The sequence below is a fragment of the Trichosurus vulpecula genome, chromosome 7, assembly GCF_011100635.1.
Source record: "Trichosurus vulpecula isolate mTriVul1 chromosome 7, mTriVul1.pri, whole genome shotgun sequence".
NCBI classification, from domain to species: Eukaryota; Metazoa; Chordata; class Mammalia; order Diprotodontia; family Phalangeridae; genus Trichosurus; species Trichosurus vulpecula.
The window spans coordinates 147929286-147949402 of record NC_050579.1 but is presented as its reverse complement, the minus strand read 5'-3'; the positions used below and the strand labels follow the sequence as shown (position 1 = coordinate 147949402).

The window sequence follows — 20117 nt, the reverse complement described above, 5'->3', positions numbered from 1 at the left end:
AGTCAAAGGGTAGTTGGGTCAAGGAGAATATATCTAAATCTTATGTTACTTCAGACAATAACAACATTTATACCACATCTACTGTGTGCCAGACACTCTGCTAAGTGCTTTAGAAATACTATCTCCTTTGATCCTCACAACAATCCTGGGAGGTTGGTGCTATTATTAGCCCCACTTTACAGCAGGGGAAACTGAGGGAAACAGAGGTTAAATAGTGTCACACAAATAGTAAGTATCCAAGGCAGAATTTGAACTTGGAGTTTCCTGACTCCAGGCCTAGAACCATATCCACTGAGTGATCTAGCTATCTCTAAAAACTGTGATTTGTACAAAATAAATCACTTTCTCCAGGTTGTGCTTTCTTCATCTGTAAAGGGAGGATATGTTGGAATAGATCATCTTTATGGTTTCTTCCACCTCCAAAGTTCTGTTTCCTCGAAAGAGGAAGACATGTTAACATATATCAGTGCTAGAATTCACTAAATACAAAAACTTTGAGGCTTTTACATGAATTTATAGGGAACATACTAAGTTGCTAAAGCAATTGGTACCAATTGAGATACCAACTGCTAGGCAAAGATTTAGGGAGGCATCTTGAAGGGAAGAAGTGGTCGCTCTGGTGGGAATTCTTTCACTTATAGCAAAAGCAGCTGTGGTAGGTGGACGAGGTAGATCACAAGATAGCTCAGCTGTAGGTGAAGTCCTGAAGAGATGCCCTGTCTCCCAGAGTTCCTGGTTCCCTATCACTTTAAGAGTGAGGGGTGGGGGAGGTGGGCCTTAGTATCATGGCCACAAGAGGAAGGTGTGTGCACAGGGGCAGTTGTACTGTGTGAGTCAGCTAGGAAAAGCTAAATGAAGTAAAAGGATGGCAGTTATTGGAGGAAGGAAAGTGCTACTTTGCATGTTTGACTCTATTGCTCTGAGCTAGTGATGGCTCTGGTTCTGCCAGCAGCTGGCAAAAAAGTTTGGGGCATCTATGCGTATAGTCTGGCAAACATGCTTTTCCAATAACTCTTTAATCAAGCAGATTGGACTAATCCTCCATGTATGCATGTATGTATGTACATATGTATGCATGCATGCATGCATGTGTATACATGTATACTAAGCCATAAGAGCACATACAAGCACATCATCACACATACACCTTTCAGGTTTTGGTATAACTTATTTTCTCTTCCAAGGTGGACCTTGGTGTTCATTCTTAGAAATCACTCACAAATTTTTGGAGGAATATTGTTTATGATCCCAACCTTAACTCTGTCATCTTTTCCCACTCTGTCCTCATCCTTACACACTCTGGTCCTGTCCTCATCCTTATACACACCGGGGTCAGGCAGAGAAGACTCTCCTCTTTCCAAGAGAAAGTGAGATGAAGTGCCACCCAGGACACCTATCTAGCACTTCCATTAAGCTCGTTGAATCAAATTAAGTTGAATTAAACCGAATTGAATGAAAGGCAGAAATCATCTAATCCCTTAAACGATTTCTTACGTCATTGCAAGAAGCAGAAAATCGTAGAAAAACAGAAAAGGACGTTGATATTATATACTCACAGGAAATTAGATCAGGAAAAGATTTTACAGATCATCTAGTCTCCCCCCTCCCCCCTCCCCGCTCCCTCCTCGGCCCCCTATTAAGTCAAAGATTAGACAATGATCGCCCCAGGGCAGAATTAGGTAGGGAACTCGGAGACCAGAGACACCCACCCCAGCAACCCACACAATCAGAAATAATTGTCTTTCCAAGTTAATCATTAATGTCTCCTGGGGCAGGAGCAGGGTGGATCCCTGGGATGTAAGACTTCACTCAGGGTTTCCCCTGCTCGGTCTGGCTGGCCCCAGTGTGATTAACTCTCTCTCTCTCTCTCTCTCTTTCTCTCTGTTTTTGGGGGGCCAGACCAAAAAGAGGAGGAGAAGGAGGAAAGAAAGGGAGGAAAGGCAGAGGAGAGAAGAGGAGGGAAAGAAGAATAAAGAGAAGCACGGAGAAAAAGAAGGGGAGAAAGAGGGTTGAACCAGATAGTCTCTAAGGTTCCTTCCAGCTCAAAAATTCTGTCATCTGAGGAAAAGAAAGAGGATTAGGAAGAGGGAAAAGAGCATTAGGGGATGTGAATTAATTGTTCCGGCCTGGATTGGGACTTCTGCACCAACAAAAAGTGTGTACATGTCAGGTCAGGCATCTTTCCCCAGACAGATAAAGGACTCCTGAAGTGATGTGTACGTGTAGCTATCTCTTTCCAGCCCCTAGTCCGTTCTTGGCTGCAGGGCGCAGACCTCCAAAGTAGTAGCAGGACTAATTTCTAAGTAGCTAGCCTGTACCCCTTTCCCTGGCGGACTGAACTTGATTCATTCATTTGGGAGGTCCTCAAGGCAGCTGCCTCCCATCTTTAGACAAGCTTCTTTTTTTTCCAATTTTCCTGGAGGACTCCTTCAAGCTAGGTCACCAGTCTCGCTCTCCGAAGCCGCACCACCCCACCCGGCACCCTATTCCTTCCCCCACCCCAGTCCCCGCCCCTTTCCCTGCCCCCGCCCACGGACCCATCTCGTGGGGTCCCAGAGCTGTAGTTGTCTGTATGGGCGCCCGTTGTGCCTCTGGGGAGGAAGAACTATGCCCATGAAGAGGACGGCCAAGGTCCCGGAGCGGGAGGGCGCCTTCCTGCAGGGGCAGCCTTCCCCAAAAGTTTCTCCTGGGCTCCAAGAGGAGGGATGCTACGTAGAGCTGCTGGCCAAGGGCTTGCTTGCCTATCCCGAGGAAGGACAGCCTGTAAATTCTCGGGGCATCGGGGAGGAAGTAGAGGAGCCGGGGCTGTCCGTGGGAATCAAAGCAGGTGAGCTCCTTACAGGGATGTTACTGGGACCTCGGTAGTAGACTAGTACTTGACGGTGCAGGGGAACCTGGAGTTATCTCAGCAAGAACAGGGGACGTATTTGCATAATGTTGCAAATAGAGGATCAGATGCATCTAGCATATGTTTCTTGGTATCTGTGCATGCATGCATCTATATACTGCAGATGGATGCTTTTAAACTAGTGTGACGTGTTAGCGAGTTATCATCGTCTGCAATTACTAGACATGCCAGTTGAGGAAATTAGCCAGTTATAAGTCAAATAATTGGTGTCATGAAATGCTTGTCTTGAGTTTTCAAAATGTGCTTTTCTTCACAATCAGAAATGCATCTCAGCAATGATCACCTTTCTTCCTCATCCGAAGAGGACGCGGATATTCAAGACAATAAAGTGAAAGCGCCTGAGCCACATCTGTCCCAGAAAAAAACCATCACCCAGATCATGAAAGATAAAAAGAAACAGACTCAGCTCACTCTGCAGTGGTAAGGAGATTATAGAGTACAGGTATACCTTTACGCATCTGTACTACTCAAAAGTCCAATGTCTCCCTTTCTTTTACTTTTTCTGCTCAAGAACATCTTGAGAGCACAATTTAAACAGAATAACTCTAGTTATCTTTTAAAAATTATCATTTTTTTAATACAGAGCAGAAGTAGGCAAGTCAAAAGTGATTTGCAATATAAACATGAGAAAATTCACTTTTTCAGTTTTGAATGCAAGCAAGAAATTTAAGCATATTTGAAAACTTGAAGTGAGATATATTTTTAGGTGTTATTATCATTAAGAAAACTGAGTTTTTTTGCTTTTATCTTGCTTAATCCTGCATCATTTAATTGTTTTACAGATGAAATAACCAAAATACGCAGTCTGCATTCATTTTAAATAGTATATGTTATCCTTTGTTTATAAACATGATCATTTAGGTAGCAGGGTTTATATTATATCCTATATGTTATAGGATATATATTACATATCCTATTGACTATTAATTGCATCCCTAGCATGAAAAATTAGAGATGGCCTATGGGATTGAAAGTGAAAGTATTCAAGATTGAAGGGGGATGGGGGGAGACATTCACTGAGATTGAGTTAACATGGTGCAGATTCGGAGTCAAAGACCTGGGTTAAAATCTAGGCTCTGCCATTTACTGTCTGTGTAACATTGGAGAAGCCAGTCAGGGTCTTTGAACCTTAAGTTCTTCATCATAAAAAATTAGGAGACTGAACTAGATTATTTCTAAAGTCCTTTCTGCCTTTAAATCTAGGATCCTCTTTTGAAGTTCTTCCTATTAATTAAGTGATGAAATGTATTTAGGTTGTCTGAAGCAACTGCTAAATATAAATTCACTTAGCTGTAATAATCATACCCCAAAAGAATGAATAAGTGACGACTTTAAAAATTGATCAACACCACGTGTTAGAGGAATATAGTTCATGAAAGTAAGGAAAATAATATAAAAAGATCATAGAATAAAATACCTATACTCTTCTTTTACATCACTCTAACTAATTAGAACTTCTTGAGCAAGCTTTTTTACTTTCCAGTGCCATCAAGAATCCATATTTAAAGCGTATGCTCAATAAACTTCTACAGTAAACATGCCTGAATGGTTTGTTTAGAAGGGATAAAAAGACTTTATTGCTTAAAGAAAATAGTATGTTTATCAAGATGAAACATTTTAAATGAGTTGTATTTTAACCTTTTCTTCACATTTTATATAAAAAATCCAAACTGTACATTTTTTACAAAAGCAACTACATTTTACCTACACTGAAATTTTGTGGCTCTGTGACTCACATGTTTGACTTTATCAAATAGAAATTCTAACTAGAATACTAACCAAAAATACTAACCATCTTGAGTTATGCTAGATGGAAGAAACATATAGATACATATTGATGTATCCTGATGTTTCAGATACTAATGTATTAATTGAGTAGGTCTGTATTAGCAAGTTGAAGTAGATATTTGAGCTAATTGTCTGGAAAATTAAGGCCAAAGTTATTTTCATTTGGGATATTAACCTAATATGGATGGGAAAAAAGTATTTTGCTTTCTTATGAATTCTTTACTTCGTATAGAGTGGAGATATATAACTTTAGTTATTACATAACTATCTGTGCTTGGATTAAAGAGGAAATTCCATACCAAATAATTAAAAATAAACTTGCTATCCACACATTTAAATAATTATGAATACAGAAATTATGCTTATAGAACAACAAAACAAACAAATAACAAGAGAAAAATTCAATCCATGAACTAGATGTTCTGCCTTTGCAGTGCCAGTCATTTTAAAGATATATCTGCTTGTATAATCATCATTTTTAGCAAGGCAAAAGGTTCCTATAGTTTAATATCTGCCCCCCCATTTCTCACCATAAGATTCCTGATAAAAGACATTTTTTTCATCAAAAAGAATTAAAATTGCTTTTATTTCTGAGAAATTTTTGTAACTTAAAATAAACCATTATTTATACTCCGGATTATCACAAAACCAGAGTGAGAAGCATTGGTTTGTTACCTTGGCAAAAAAAAAAAATCTGCTTGATTGACTGCCTTCATCACTTTTATTGAACTATTTTGCTTTTATGCAGAAAAGCAAACATTATTTTATCTTTCAACCCAGTTACAAATGATTTTTTTAAAAGACGAAAGAGTGTTGAATATCACAACTGACTTCTCATCCAAGCTAATAAAAAATTTAGATCTGAATTCTTGGGGACATCACATTCTATTGGAGGTTGAATTATTCCACCATACTGCTACTTTTATAATAATATAGATATTATTAACTTATTAGTTTAAGGAGGCAACATAGTATACGGGAAAGAGGGTTGGTTTTGGAGTGGGAAACCTGGGTTCAAATCCTTGCTCAGCCATATACAACCTTTGCCAGTTTAGGCAAGTCACTTGATATCTCCTGTCCTGAAGTGATCAGACTAAATGATCTTCAAGATCCCTTCTAGTTCTAAAGCCATGGTCCTATGCCCACCCTAAGTTACTGGTTTAAGTGATTTTTTTTCCCCCTGCCCTTATATTGAGTTTTTAGTTTAACTGGAAATAGAATCTTAGAGTTTTATCAGAAGTTCTGTGATTTACACTTGAATTTTTTTTCAGAGGCAATCTAATCCAGTTCCCTCATTTTTTGTTGTTGCTTTGTCATGTCAGTCATGTCTGACTCTTCATAGATCCATTTGGTTTTTTTTTGGGCAAAGATACTGCAGTGATTTGCCATTTCCTTCTCTAGCTCATTTTACAGATGAGGAAACTGAGGCAAACAGGGTTAAGTGACTTTTCTAGAGTCAAACAGCCAGTATCTGAGGCCAGATTTGAACTCAGGAAGGAGTCTTCCAGATTCCAAAACCCAGTGGTCTATCTACTGTGTCATCCCTCATTTTACAAACACAGAAACTGAGAAACAGGGAGGTTAAGTCATACAGCTGGTAAATTAGAGAGGTGAGATTTAAATGTCTTCTAAGCTTAGAGCCAGTGCATTGAACACTCTACTGCCCCTTGAATCTGTATGTTCTTCATGTAACAGCTAATGTTCAAATATAGCTGACTCATCTTCAGTTATCAAAATGCTCATTTATAGTTTTTACTATGTAGAACTGAAATTAATTTTTTTTTTTACATTTGGAGTCCTCTATAGGACATTTTATTGACCTAGAAAACAAGCTATTTTAGAACAGAAATGCATCACACTGCTTATAAGGAAACGTGAGAATTTATCAATATCCATCCAGAGTAGAACTTCATGAATTTATTTTGATTTAATGTGTAAATTAATTAATCATTTTCTATTCTATTATTTTTAAAATGTGAAATAACCCCTTCAGTGGCTTGAAAAGAAAAGGAAGAGATGCAAGTATTGGCCATTCTTAAGTCCAGAAAATCTTTAAAGTTGTTGGGTCATAGGCTCACATAGCTAGAACTGAAAAGGGACTTTGGAGGTCATCTAGTCCAATGCCTTCATTTTACAGATGAGGAAATGGAGGTCCCTAAAGGTGACTTACCCAAGGTCATGAAGCTAGTAAGTGGCAGAGCCAGGATTTGATCCCCAGCTGCCATGACTCTGGAAAATACCTCTTCTTCAAAATAGTTATCACATTCTTCAACCCTGGTTAGAGGTATAGATAATGTCATGGTCTAAATGTAATGGTAATTTTACTTCCTTGGGAGATGTAAATCAAGATGCTCGCTGTTTTTATGGCATTTAAAAAATAGCAGCTAGGTGGCACAATGGCTAGAGTGCTGGACCTGCAGTCAGGAAGATCTGAGTTCAAATTCTCCTGCAACTCACTTATCCTCTTTCTGCTTCAGTTTCCTAATCTGGGGAATAAAGATAGCATCTACTTCACAGAATCGTCCTGAGACTCAAATGAGATAACATATGTAAAATGCTTTATAACCTTAGAATAATACATACATGCTATTATTTTTGTTATTATTATTTTGTGGAATATAAAACCTAAAATAAAAACATGTCTTTTAAAATAGTTTATTATTTTTATTTTTCAAGTCTGTCCTTCCTACTCCTCTCCTGAATTGAAAAAATTAAAAGATCCCTAAAAACCAGATTCGTTAATACGCAGTTACAATCTAGTAAAACAAATCCCACATTAGCCCTGTCTGAAAATGTATATCTCTTTCTGCATTTTAAGTCCATCGCCCCTCTGTCAGGAGGACAGAAGCAAGTTTCATGTTCAGTCTTTTGGAGCCCTGATTTATCACTGTGCTAATCAATGTTTGAAAATCTTTCACAGTTGTTTTTCTTTATTATCATTATATAAATTCTTCTTCTGGTTCTGCTACCTTCCTTCTGCATCAGTTCATAAAGACTTTCAAGTTTCTTCAGAAATTATTCATTTCATCATTCTTATATTGCAATAACATTTCATTACAATCATATACCACAATTTGTTGAACCATTCCCTAGCAGGAGGGCATATCTTGAGTTTCCAGTTTTTTGGTTACCATGAAAAGAGCTGCTACACATATTTTTATATATATATAGAAACTTTTCTACTTAAAAAAATTTCTTTGGAGCTAGATCTAGTAGAGGCATATCTGAGTCAAAGGGTATGAACAGTTTGGGAACTTTCTGGGAATAGTTCTACTTTGCTTTCCAGAATGGCTAGACTAATTTATAGCTCTACCACAAGAGGAATACTGTGCCTGTCTTTCTGCAAGACTTTCAACATTTGTCATTTTCCTCTTTTGTCATTTTCGCCAATATGACAGATATGGAGCAGAACTTCAAAATAACTTTAATTTGAACTTATAGTTCTATAATTATTAATAATTTGGAACTTTTTTCATATAATTGTTGATAGCTTGGATTTCTTCCACTGAAAACTTCCAATTCATATCCTTTGACCTTATCCCTAGACAAGAAAACAGAAGCAGAAAGAAGGTAGTGACTTGCAGCAGAATTTGAACTCAGATCTTCTTGACTGCAGGCCCAGCACTCTAGCCTTTGTGCCACCTAGATGCCATAAAAACAAATGAGTCTCTAGCAAGCATCCTAGTTTATATCTCTCAAGGAAGTAAAAGTATCATAATTTTTAGACCATAATATCGTCTGTATTTCTGATTAGAGTTGAAGATTGTGCTATGAATTTGAAGATAACTATTTTGAAAAGAGGCTTTCTTCATAGCCATAATGACTAACATTCTAGTCCTAGTCACCTTTGGGGACCTACATTTCCTCATCTGTAAAATGAGCAGGTGGAATTGTTGAAAATGGAATTTTCCCAAGGGTATCCCTGAATAGTATCTCTCTTCTAAGCAACACTGGAAGTGGACCATAGCCACATGATCCTATGTATAAGAAAAAAAAGAAGAAATAGGAAAAATAATTAAAAGTAATAGGTGTTTTTCAATATTACTATTCTTTATAGGCTTGAAGAAAATTACATTGTATGTGAAGGTGTGTGCTTACCACGGTGCATCCTTTATGCACACTATTTGGATTTCTGCAGGAAAGAGAAATTGGAGCCTGCCTGTGCAGCCACTTTTGGGAAGGTAAGATACACACTTTGTTCATAATTGTGTATATCAAATGTTGTATCATTTAATGAATTTAATAGCACCCTACCTATGAAAATTTTAAAACATTCTATGAGCATAGATGAGGCCTTTCAAGTATAGCTGTGCACTGATACTTCTCTTTTGGAAATTGCTTAGCTGAATTGAGGCAGTATGGGGCAGTGGAAGAAAGGCTGTAGGGTCAAAATATCTTGTTTCAAATATCATCTCTGATGACTATGCTGTGACCTTAGGGAAGTCATTTAAAGTAACTTTTGGTTTCTTCATCTATAACATGAGGAAGTTGGACTAAGAGAATCTAAGGTTCCTTCCAATATTAGATTTGTGACATACTGAAATGTTGATGAACAGTTGGTAAGGCAGCTAAAGAAGTCAATATGGATGTTCCCAAATCCTTCCCCTTGTTTTCTAGATAAGTTTCTTTAAGTATGGTATATTGTTTCAAAGAGAGATTTGTTAAAATTCTCTTTATGGTTACTATGTCTGCATATGTCTACAACTATAAATCAAAGTGGAGAGTGGAGATAAGTACCTAATTCCTCAAACATGAAATATTAACAACCCTATTTTTGTTCATTCCTTTCAGTTGTGTCCAACTCTTTGTGACCCCATTTGGTGTTTTCTTGGCAAAGATACTGTAGTGGTTTGTCATTTCCTTCTCCAGCTCATTTTATAGAGGTAGAAACTGAGACAAACAGGGTTGTGACTTACCCAGGGTCACACAGCTAGTAAGTGTCTGAGTCTGGATTTGAACTTAGTTTTTCCTGACTCCAGGCCCTACACTCTGTTCGCTGCACCACCTAGCTGCCCAGCTAGGTTGTTGCAACTATCTAGAGATTTCAAATAATTTTAAATATTGCATTTATCTGGAAGTTCCCCTCATATTTACATTTGATTTCCTATATATACACTTACTCTAAAAACTCCTAAACTTTTATAAGCTTTTCATGTGATTTTGCTTGATGTTCCTCACTTTTTAAAATAAGATACTCTCTACCACATTTATAAATTTGTTTACAATGGGAGGTAGACACACTGAAATGTTAGAGTCCTGTTATTTCATTGCTATCTCTACAATCAAAAACCAATGTAAACCTCCTGGGGAAAATGAATTTTGATTAGGTTTCCAATAATATTTTGTAGACTTGAAAAATTCTGACATCCGGAAGAAGCTTTTAAAAATGTGGATCTCAAATTGTGTATCCCATATAATCTGAAATCCAAATTCAAATATGTTAAAGGACATGACTGTTCACAATATGTAAACTTCAGATCTCAGGTGTATTAAAAACCAACAAAGAGCAAAATTATGCACTTGTTTGTGTTGGTACATCTGCAAAAAATATCTGACACAATATTTTGATTATATCTTAAAGATGTAGTTTCAGATGCTAGAAAGAATATTGCACTGTGAATCAGAAGACCTGGAATGTAGTCGTGGCATCGATAACTAGCTGTATGATCTTTGGCAAATTGCCTGACTTCTATGGACTTTAGTTTCCTTATCTGTGAAATGAGTGGACTGAATTAGATGATTTCTAAGGTTGCTTATAGACAGAGGATTCTCTCTTCTGGGGAAGGTAGTTCTCTATTTTAGGAACAATGGAAAAAAGTACTAAAAGGAGAAAGCTTTCTGTCTAATCATAAGATTTTTAATTGAAAGGAACATTTGTAGTCCAGCCCTCTCATTTTACAGATGAGAAAAGATTTGTCCAAAGTAATACAAGTAGACGATAGAAGGGATGTGAACACAGATCATTGGGATCCAAATGCAATGCCTGTTCTAATATGTTTACAAGAAGCACTTACAGGAAACCAGGAAGGGGCCAGCAACCTGGGAGTAGCAGTAGTTCATTTAGGTCTGGGGTTTGGGAAGAATCCATTCCAGCTATACATGACTTCATACACAGAATGATGCTAAATAAAACACAAGTCTTCTTGCCAGGAGGATAAACAAAGCAAGGATTGTTTCTTTGGCATGAGAACCTAAATGATTTATTCTCTCTTTTAAATAGTAGCAGTGGCATGGGAACACACAAATCTAAAAGGCATAACTCCCTACAGTAGTTATCTTTATTACCATCATGCACGTTATTACTTTTTTCAAGACTAAATATTTTATTCACTGTCCAACATTTCTTTTATTGAGGTAAATGCTACAGGGTGGCCACCAAAGAAACCACATTCTCTCTCAAAATGGGCAGTTAGGTAGTATTGTGGAAAAGTGTTGAAATTAGAATTAAGAAGATTTGAATTCAAATCCTATCTTGGATATTTACTATGTGATCCTGGGCTTTAGTTTCCTCATCTTTAAAATGGAAATAGTAATAATAATAAAACTATATGAACACAACTGTAAAACACTTTTCACACAAATAAAGTCAGATCTAAGCAACTGGAAAAATATTCATTGCTCATGGATAGGCTGAGCTAATATAATAAAAATGACAATTTTACCTAAATTAATCTACTTATTCAATGCCATACCAATCAAACTACCAAAAATTATTTTATAGAGCTAGAAAAATAATAACAAAATTCATCTGGAAGAACAAAAGTTCAAGGATATCATAAGAATCAATAAAAAAGAAATGCAAAAGAAGGTGATCTAGCTGTACCAGATCTCAAACTATATTATAAAGCAGTAATTATCACAACACTCTGGTACTGGCTAAGAAATAGAGTGGTGGATCAATGGAACAGATTAGGTGGAAATTACATTATAGTAATTACAATATAGTAAATGACCATAGTAATCTAGTATATGATAAAGATTCAAGCTTTTGGAACAAAAACTCATTATTTGGCAAAAGCTGCTGGGAAAACTAGGAAAGAATATGGCAGAAATTAGGTATAGGCCAACATCTCACACTGTATACCAAAATAAGGTCAAAATGGGTAAATAATTTACACATAAAGGGTAATACCGGAAGCAAATTAAGAGAGCTTGGAATGGTTTATCTGACAGATTTATGGATAAGGGAAGAATTTAGGACCAAAGAAGATATAGAATGCATTGCAAAGTGTAAAACAGATAATTTTGATTATATAAAATTAAAAAGTATTGCACAAACAAAAATAAATTCAATCAAATTATAAAAAAGCAAAAAACTGGGGGAAAAATTTTCCAACACTTCATTTCTCAAATATATAGAGAACTGAGTCAAATTTATAAAAATACAAGTCATTCCCCAATTGATAAATGGTTAAAGGATATGAACAGATAGTTTTCAGACAAAGAAATCAAAGTTATCTATAGTCATATGAAAAATTCTCTGAATCACTATTGATCAGAGAAATGCAAATTAAAACAACTCTGAGATACCACTTTGCACCTATCAGAGTAGCTAACATGACAAAAAAAGGAAAATGTTGGATGTTGGAGGGGATGTGGGAAAACTGGGACACCAATGCACCCTTGATGGAGTTGTGAATCAATCCAACCATTCTGAAGAGCAAGTTGGAACTAAACCCAAAGGACAATCAAACTGTGCATACCCTTTGATCCAACAATTCCACTGCCATGTCAATATCCCAAAAATGTCCAAAAAAGGGGAAAGAACCTATTTTTACAAAAATATTTATAGCAGCTTTTTTTTGTGGTATCTAAGAATTGGAGATCAAAGGGATACCCATCAATTGGGGAATGGCTAAACAAGCTGTGGTATATGAATGTAATGGAATATTATTGTGCTATAAGAAATAACAAGCAGGATGATTTCAGAAAAACCTAGAAAGACTTGCATAAACTGATGCATAGTGAACAGAACCAGGAGAATGTTGTATACAGTAATAAAAATATTACTTAATGAAGAACAGTGAATGATTTAGCTATTCTCAGCAATACAATGATCCAAGACAATCCCAAAGGACTAATACATGAAGCATGCTATCTCTGCCTCCAGAGAAAGAACTGATATTGATTGAAGACAGACCGAAGCATGCTATGTTTCACTTTCTTTCATTTTTTTATCCAAGTCTTGTTGTACAAAATGACTACTATGGACATGTTTTACATGATTGCACATCTATAACCTATATCTGATTGCCTACTTTCTCAGGGAGGGGGAAGAGGAAGGAAGGAGGACTAGAATTTGGAACTCAAAACTAAATAAAAATGTTTAAAAATCGGAATAATAATAATAATAATACAGTGTTGTAAGGCTCAATTGAAGTAATCTGTTCTCCCCCCCCCTCTCTCTCTCTGTCACTGTCTCTCCTTTTTTCTATCTATCCTCCCTCAATCTATAGCTTGCAAACTTTAGTGCTCTATAACTACTAGCTATTATTATTATTTTTACACTGAAAACAATCTACTTTCTCTTTAGACTATTCGTCAGAAATTTCCCCTCCTTACCACACGGCGTCTTGGGACCAGAGGCCATTCAAAGTAAGCCACATTGATGTATAAATTTTATGTGTGTCCATATATGTGGAAAAAAATACTAATTTTTTTTTGTTTTTATAAGGGGCAAATCAGCCAGGTAGGACTGTATGGTCTCTTGTTGACAAGGCTAGGTTTTAGCTAGCTACAGAATTGGAAGAAGGGCAAAAACAGATTTTGAAGAAATATTTCATTAAAATAAAAGTAGTAATTCAAATGAATTTGCGTCCTTTAAATTTCACCTACTTTTCAAATTCTTGAAATGTTTTTGTAGAATGTAAGGTTCTTAAAGATAGGAACTGTTTTTTTATTTTTTTTTTTAGTATCCTTAGCAGTGTCTAGCACAGTACCTTGCTTTTGGTGGGTGATAAATGATGGTTCAAATGACATATTGCTGGTATATCAACATTTGACAAAATTTCCATTGGGAAAAAACTAGAGTTGTGTTGGGTTTATTTTTTAAATAGCACAGAAGGATTACTTGACTTTTTGGACAATCTTCAAGCACACACTAAAACCGTCTAATAACAGCTTTCCCTGAATGAGACTACATTTCTCTTTCAAAGGATAGGGTCTCAGTCATGGAATAAAGGCCTCAATGAAGTGTCACAAAGATTTGCAGAATTGTTCAAGATGGCGATAGGCTTATAAAAAGTATTCACTCTACTCTTCATTTCAAGAGTTCATCTCGTTTTTTTTTTCTGGAACTGGAGTTTTCTTTTTCATAGAATAAACTCTTACATGTCCCTTCTTTTTTCCTCATGGGGAAAAAATCTTGTCCTTCCTCCTGGTCTCTGAAAATGGTAATTGAATTTCTTGGTTATGTCATTTGGGTGAGAGGAAGAAAACTCCCAGACAGGTAGAAAACCTGAAGCTTTTTTTTTAACTACTTGAGTCTCATTACAAATTTACTCCTGCATGACTGACTGCTACTGGATTATGTTGGGATTAAAAAGAGAAGGTCTGGAGAAAAAGAGAAGGTCTGGAGTTCGTTAGACTTTGGAAAGAAAGACAAACTCAGAGAGATATTGTTCCCTGACTTTCACTATGGACAAGAGGATTGTGATCTGGGAGATTCATAGTTTCATTGAGCTCTCATGGGCAGGCACATATGCAAGTCAATTAGTCCTCAGTGGAGCATTTAGGATTAAAGATAAATCATTAACTTGGTCCATTGTGGCATAGTGAACAGTTCACTGTTTAGATTGAAGTAGGCAACATGTCTTGCTCTCAGGGAACCTGGCTGTCTAAGTACTATAGCTTTGCCTAAGAATAAAACATCCTTGATAACCTGGATTCTTTCTGCCTTGATAGCAGAGTAAATTTGGTATTTACTGGGATTATGTGAATCAGATAAATTTAACATTTTGATAATGCAAGGAAAAACAAATTTTCCAGGATATGAATGACTTTGATATATAAATTAAAGGTGTTTTTTTTAAACAGTAATACCATGAACTTTGTTGTAATTTTACTAAAGTATTCTTAGTAAGACAATTTTTCCCTGAATATCTTTAGTATTAGAGCTATCTATATATATAATTAAATTGGAAAATTGGAGACACTATCTGGATTTTCTAATTTTTTATCAGCTATATTAGAGAAAGAGAAATCTTTTCTGTTATTTGTATTCAATACATATATGTATATATATTCATATTCAACACATATGATATATTTCAATACATTAACACAGCAACATTTTAAAAAGGAAAAACTGAAACCAAAGGTGCTACCATTAGAGAGGTGAGGAAAATCTATAAGGAAATGGCATTGTAGGATTAGATAAGGTGAAGAAATATAAAGGTGTTGGAAGATGGAAATCGGAGGTTGGACTTTATATAGCCACATAAAGTAGAAGCATTTTGTTTTATACACAAGGCAAGGAAAATAGAGATAGAGTTAAAATCTTTATTTCAAAATAAAATTATAATGGATTTTTTTTGCATCAGTTGATGCACCTGATCCTTCCAGTATTAAAGGATTGAAAAGAATATATCTGTTTCAAACAGACTAGATTGAGTTTTTATGTCATATATATAGATAGACACATGCATATGCATATGTGTATCTATCATTGCTTTGCATAATATATGCTTTAATACTCTAATGGATTCTTCACCTCACCGATGTGGGCACTTTCTGCCACAATGCTTTCATTGAATGTTTCAGCTTCAGACTTAACTCTAAACAATGAAAATGATTATGGCATCACAATCCATCCATATAGTCCCATCTAGTGTGATCCCCCCCATGTCCTCTCCCACCATAAATCCTACACAGGGGGTACACCAAAGGCTGGGGGTTTTCTCTAGCTCTCTCACCATCATATACCACTGGAGTGTGAGAACTTGCCACATGATGAATGCACCTACTTTTCTGGTCTATGTCTGCCCCTTTGCCTTGATTTTCCCCAGGGCTTAACATAGTACCTGGTACCTAGTAGGTACTTGAGGAATCCCTGTTGACAAACCTTCTTCATGCTGTTTTGCTTTTTCTAAAATTTTAGATTCCCTCCATGAACTTCTCCATGGTTTTTTGTGCACCCTATCCTCTACTTCCCTCCATTCCCCTCCATATATATTTATATACACACCTGTGTACACACCACACACACACACACACACACACACACACACACACACACACATATTCTGGTAATGTAATGTGGAGGAGAGAGTGCTGGAATCAGAACATCTGGATTTAAATCCCAGATCTTCTGTTTATAGCCTGGGTGATATCAGGTAACTCGTTTCACTCTATGGCCTTCAGTTACTATTTTTTTTGAGGCACAGTTAAGCGACTTGTCCAGGGACACACAGCTTCTAAGTGTGAGATTGTTCTGAACTCAGGTCCTCCTGACCCCAGGGCTGGTGCTCTATCCACTGAATGACCTAGCTGCCCCCAGTTACTCACTTCTTAAAAAGGAGAGGTTGCACTAAATCAGGGGTGGGGAACCTGCAGCTTGGAAGTCCTTGGGTGCGGCCTTTTGACCGAGTCCAAGTTTTACAGAACAAATACTTTCATTAAGGGGATTTTTCTGTGAAGTTTGGATTCAGTCAAAGGGCCACACTTGAGGACCTAGAGGGTCACATGTGGCCTTGAGGCCACGGGTTCCCCACCCCTGCACTAGATAATCTCTCAGGTCATTTTTGCTTTGAAATTGTATGATTCTATGTTTTTCAACTTTAAGAGCAAGACAAAGGGGAGGCTGGGTACAAGAAAATTGACAGGGAAGGGGAAGGGGAATGCAAGGGACTAAGCATTTACATAGTACCTACTACATGCCAAATTGTTTACAAATAATATCTCATTTAGTCCTCTCAACAACCCTGGAAGGTAGGCGGTTTTATTCCCCAATTTTATAGTTGAGGAAACTGAGGAAAACAGATTAGGTGATCTGTGTAGTGTCATACAGCTAGTAAGTAATTGAAGTCAGGTTTGGACTCAGCTCTTCCTGACTCTAGGCCTAGTGTTCCATCTACTGTGTCATGTAGAAAGGATTATTGATATAAAATACAAAATAGATAAGTAAATGATTCAGGTCTTTGGAGCTGAGTTGGAAACAACAGGGGAAGTAATACTAAGGGAGAAAACTGAATTTGCCACAAGAGTCTCCATTATTTTTTGAATGGTAACACCTGTGAATTCAGGATCCATATAGTTGTCCTGTTAACATTGTGCCAGTTCACAAAACCAAAGCAGATTATTTTCCACTTATGAGGGCTGAAGTAGGCCAAGTAATCATTAAGAAAATGGAAAGTAGAGACAAGTGGAAGGAAATCTTGTAGGCCACGTGTTCATGTTTTCTTGTGATGAGACCAGTAAGAAAAGACAAAATCCTGAGAGCTAACAGAACCCCAGTGCTTCTTTTCTCCTCAGTCATTTGAATTTTAGATCAAACAGGTGGGCAAGCTACTTTAAGTTTCAGCTAATGGCATATTAAAATCAAGTCAGTGTGACATCTGAACAATCAAGTCAAAAGGAAAAATTCAATGAAGGCATTTAATTGGCATAACATATTAAAAAGGAGAAATAAACAAGTGGATGCTTTGTTATTTTTGTTGAATCCAGTGAAGGTTTTGGGTTTAGTTGTTTCCTTAAATTCAGCAAAGACAGTTTGTGTGTAGACACAGCCTAATTCAACAAGTGGTATCATATTTAATACTTTATTGGCTAGTTTGTAAAGACTGTTGCTGTAGCCTGAGAGAGAAAATTAATTCAGGGTATAGCTTAACCACAAATGTGTATGCGCACTCTTACTGTATATACACACTAAAATGATAGTTGCAGTTATTAAGATGGCAAATCTTTAAAAATTAAATTAAAATATTGTAAATTAAAAGGCTAAAAATTATTGTAAAAACATTTGGGAAATTCATCTTTATACCCTGTCAGAAGATACAAAGGAATATTTTCTTTAAAGGAGATAATAGCAAGCAAGAAAGACCCTGGCTTATATTGGATCTGAATAAATAAGACAATATTAGCATGCAAACTGAATTCACTATTGTTGATATTGCAAATTAATTTACAGCCTTTGTCTTTGATTGTATGATAGCTGTATCTGTGCCATGTCCTCCTGTCCCCTCCCCCCATCTCTGCATTTTGTTGTTGTTTAATTTTTCTGTTGTGTTCGACTCTTTGTGACCCCTTTTTGGGGGGTTTTCTTGACAGTGATACTGGAGAGGTTTGCCATTTCCTTCTCTATATCATTTTACAGATCAGCAACTGAGGCAACCAGAGTTAAGTGACTGGCACAGGGTCACACAGCTAGCTAGTAAGTGTCTGAGGCCAAATTTGAACTGAGGTAGATGAGTCTTCCTGACACTAACACTCTATCCCCAGTGCCACGTAGCTGCCCTGTAGACACGCCCTAGCTGTGCATTTAGTGAAAAATAATTCAAAAAGATAATCAGGAAAATACATCGACAGCCATGTGGAGACAACATAACAAATCATATTTATGTACTACCTTAAGGTTTATAATTAATCAACAAGGATTTATTATTTACTCTGTCAGATGTACTTTATTATTATATATTATATAATAATATAATTAATACAATATATAGTTATATATTGTATAATAATATAATTAATATAATATGATATTAATATTATATAAATGCAAAGATCAATTCAATTCATCAAACGTTTATTAAGTGATTCCTATATGCAAGGTAATATAGTAGGTTCTAGGGAATGCAAAGGCAAAGTAGAAACAACCTTTGCCCTCAGGGAGCTTACACTCTACTCAGGAGGTATAATACCTGATATTAGGTCATTTGGAAAAAGAGAGAACAAGATTAGCAGGCATGAAATGGGTCAGGAAAGATATCACGGACATGGCGGCCCCCATATCATGGACATGGCAGAGTCTTTAGAAAGAGGTAAAAATTCTGAGAAGAGTTGAAAAGGGAATGCATTCCAGGTACAGAGGATGGCATATGCAGAGAAATGGAGAATAGGATCTTGAATTTGCATAGGAATGGAAAAATATGAAATAAGACTGGAAATGTAATTAATAACTGTACCGTAGAGGCTAAGAAATTTACTTTTTATCTTCTAGCTTGACATAAAAGTTCACTTCTACCTTGCTTAAAATCTCCTAATATATAACATAATGAAGACAATATGATTAAGGTGATAAATATTATAGAAAGAATGACTTCTTTGCCACAAAATATAAGATATAGTGAGATAATGAATACAAAGAATTTTATATATTTTATTATCTTTGTTGTTCAATTGTTTCAGTCATGTCTGAATCTTTGTGACCCCGTTTGGGGTTTTCTTGGCAAAGATACTGGAGTGGTTTGCCATCTCCTTTTCCAGCTCATTTTACAGATGAGAAATTGAAGCAGAGTTAAGTGACCTGCCCAGAGTCACACTGCTAGGAAGTGTCTGAGGTCAGATTTGAACTCAGGAAGACCAGACTTAATTCCAGGCCCATTACTCTATCCACTGAACCCCTAGTTACTTAATATTTTTATATCACAATATAAATATCAGATATTATAATAATAAAATAACTCGATGATCCACTTTTGAACTTTTCAATTCAATTCAAAATATTTATTGAGTATCTACTATGTGCAAAGTACTTCAATTCAAAATGTTTATTGAGTATCTACTATGTGAAAAGTACTATGCTAGGGATGCTGGGGCATTAAAAAAAGGACACTATGCCTTGCCCTCAGGTAATTTACAGTTTAGTGGATATGAGATGGATATAATTCTAAGTGGTTGAGGTGCTCTTTCCAGCTTGGTCACTCTAGGCCACAGTGAGGCATCAGATGAGAAAAATCAATGTAAAGACTGATGACCATCAGCTTTAGGTTATTATTGTCTCTTCCATTACACTGTAAGTTCCTTTAGGGTAGGAAATGTCTTTTGACTCTTTTTGTATCCCCAAAGTTTAGTATAGTGTTTAGCACATAGTAGGTGCTTAATAAATGTTTACTGATTGACTGATTCATTGTATATGAAATTAACATAGTAACTAATATAAATGGATTTATTCTGATGTTTCCTTTTGGTTCTCATATCAGCTTCCATGGAAAAGTCACATACTTATTTTGTTCTGCCTCATATTTTGTAATGATTGTGATTCTGAAATTCATAATGGTAGCCAATCAAAACCAGTCAAATATTTATTGAGCCACTTAATATGTTCTAGTCTGGAAGTGAGGGTATAAGGAATTGTAAAATGCATTCTGTGATGCAAAAGGGCTTGCAATCTTGCCATTTTTTAAAAGTCTGAATTAGTAAATTCCAATAGCTTAGTAAAAATCCAGTTAAATTAGTGGAATGTAGTACATAGCATGGC

At 36.3% G+C, this 20117-nt stretch overlaps 1 protein-coding gene across 1 annotated transcript in view; it reads left to right on the top strand.

The window, feature by feature from the left end:
* The first annotated feature begins 2607 nt into the window (after nt 1–2607).
* The window catches only part of RFX6 (regulatory factor X6), a 68850-nt gene continuing 51340 nt past the window's right edge, over nt 2608–20117 (top strand). Inside the window, exons 1-4 of the mRNA XM_036768534.1 lie at nt 2608–2827; nt 3169–3328; nt 8754–8877; nt 13230–13291. Of these exons, the coding sequence (XP_036624429.1) occupies nt 2608–2827; nt 3169–3328; nt 8754–8877; nt 13230–13291 (566 nt within the window). The remainder of the gene's footprint in view (nt 2828–3168; nt 3329–8753; nt 8878–13229; nt 13292–20117) is intronic.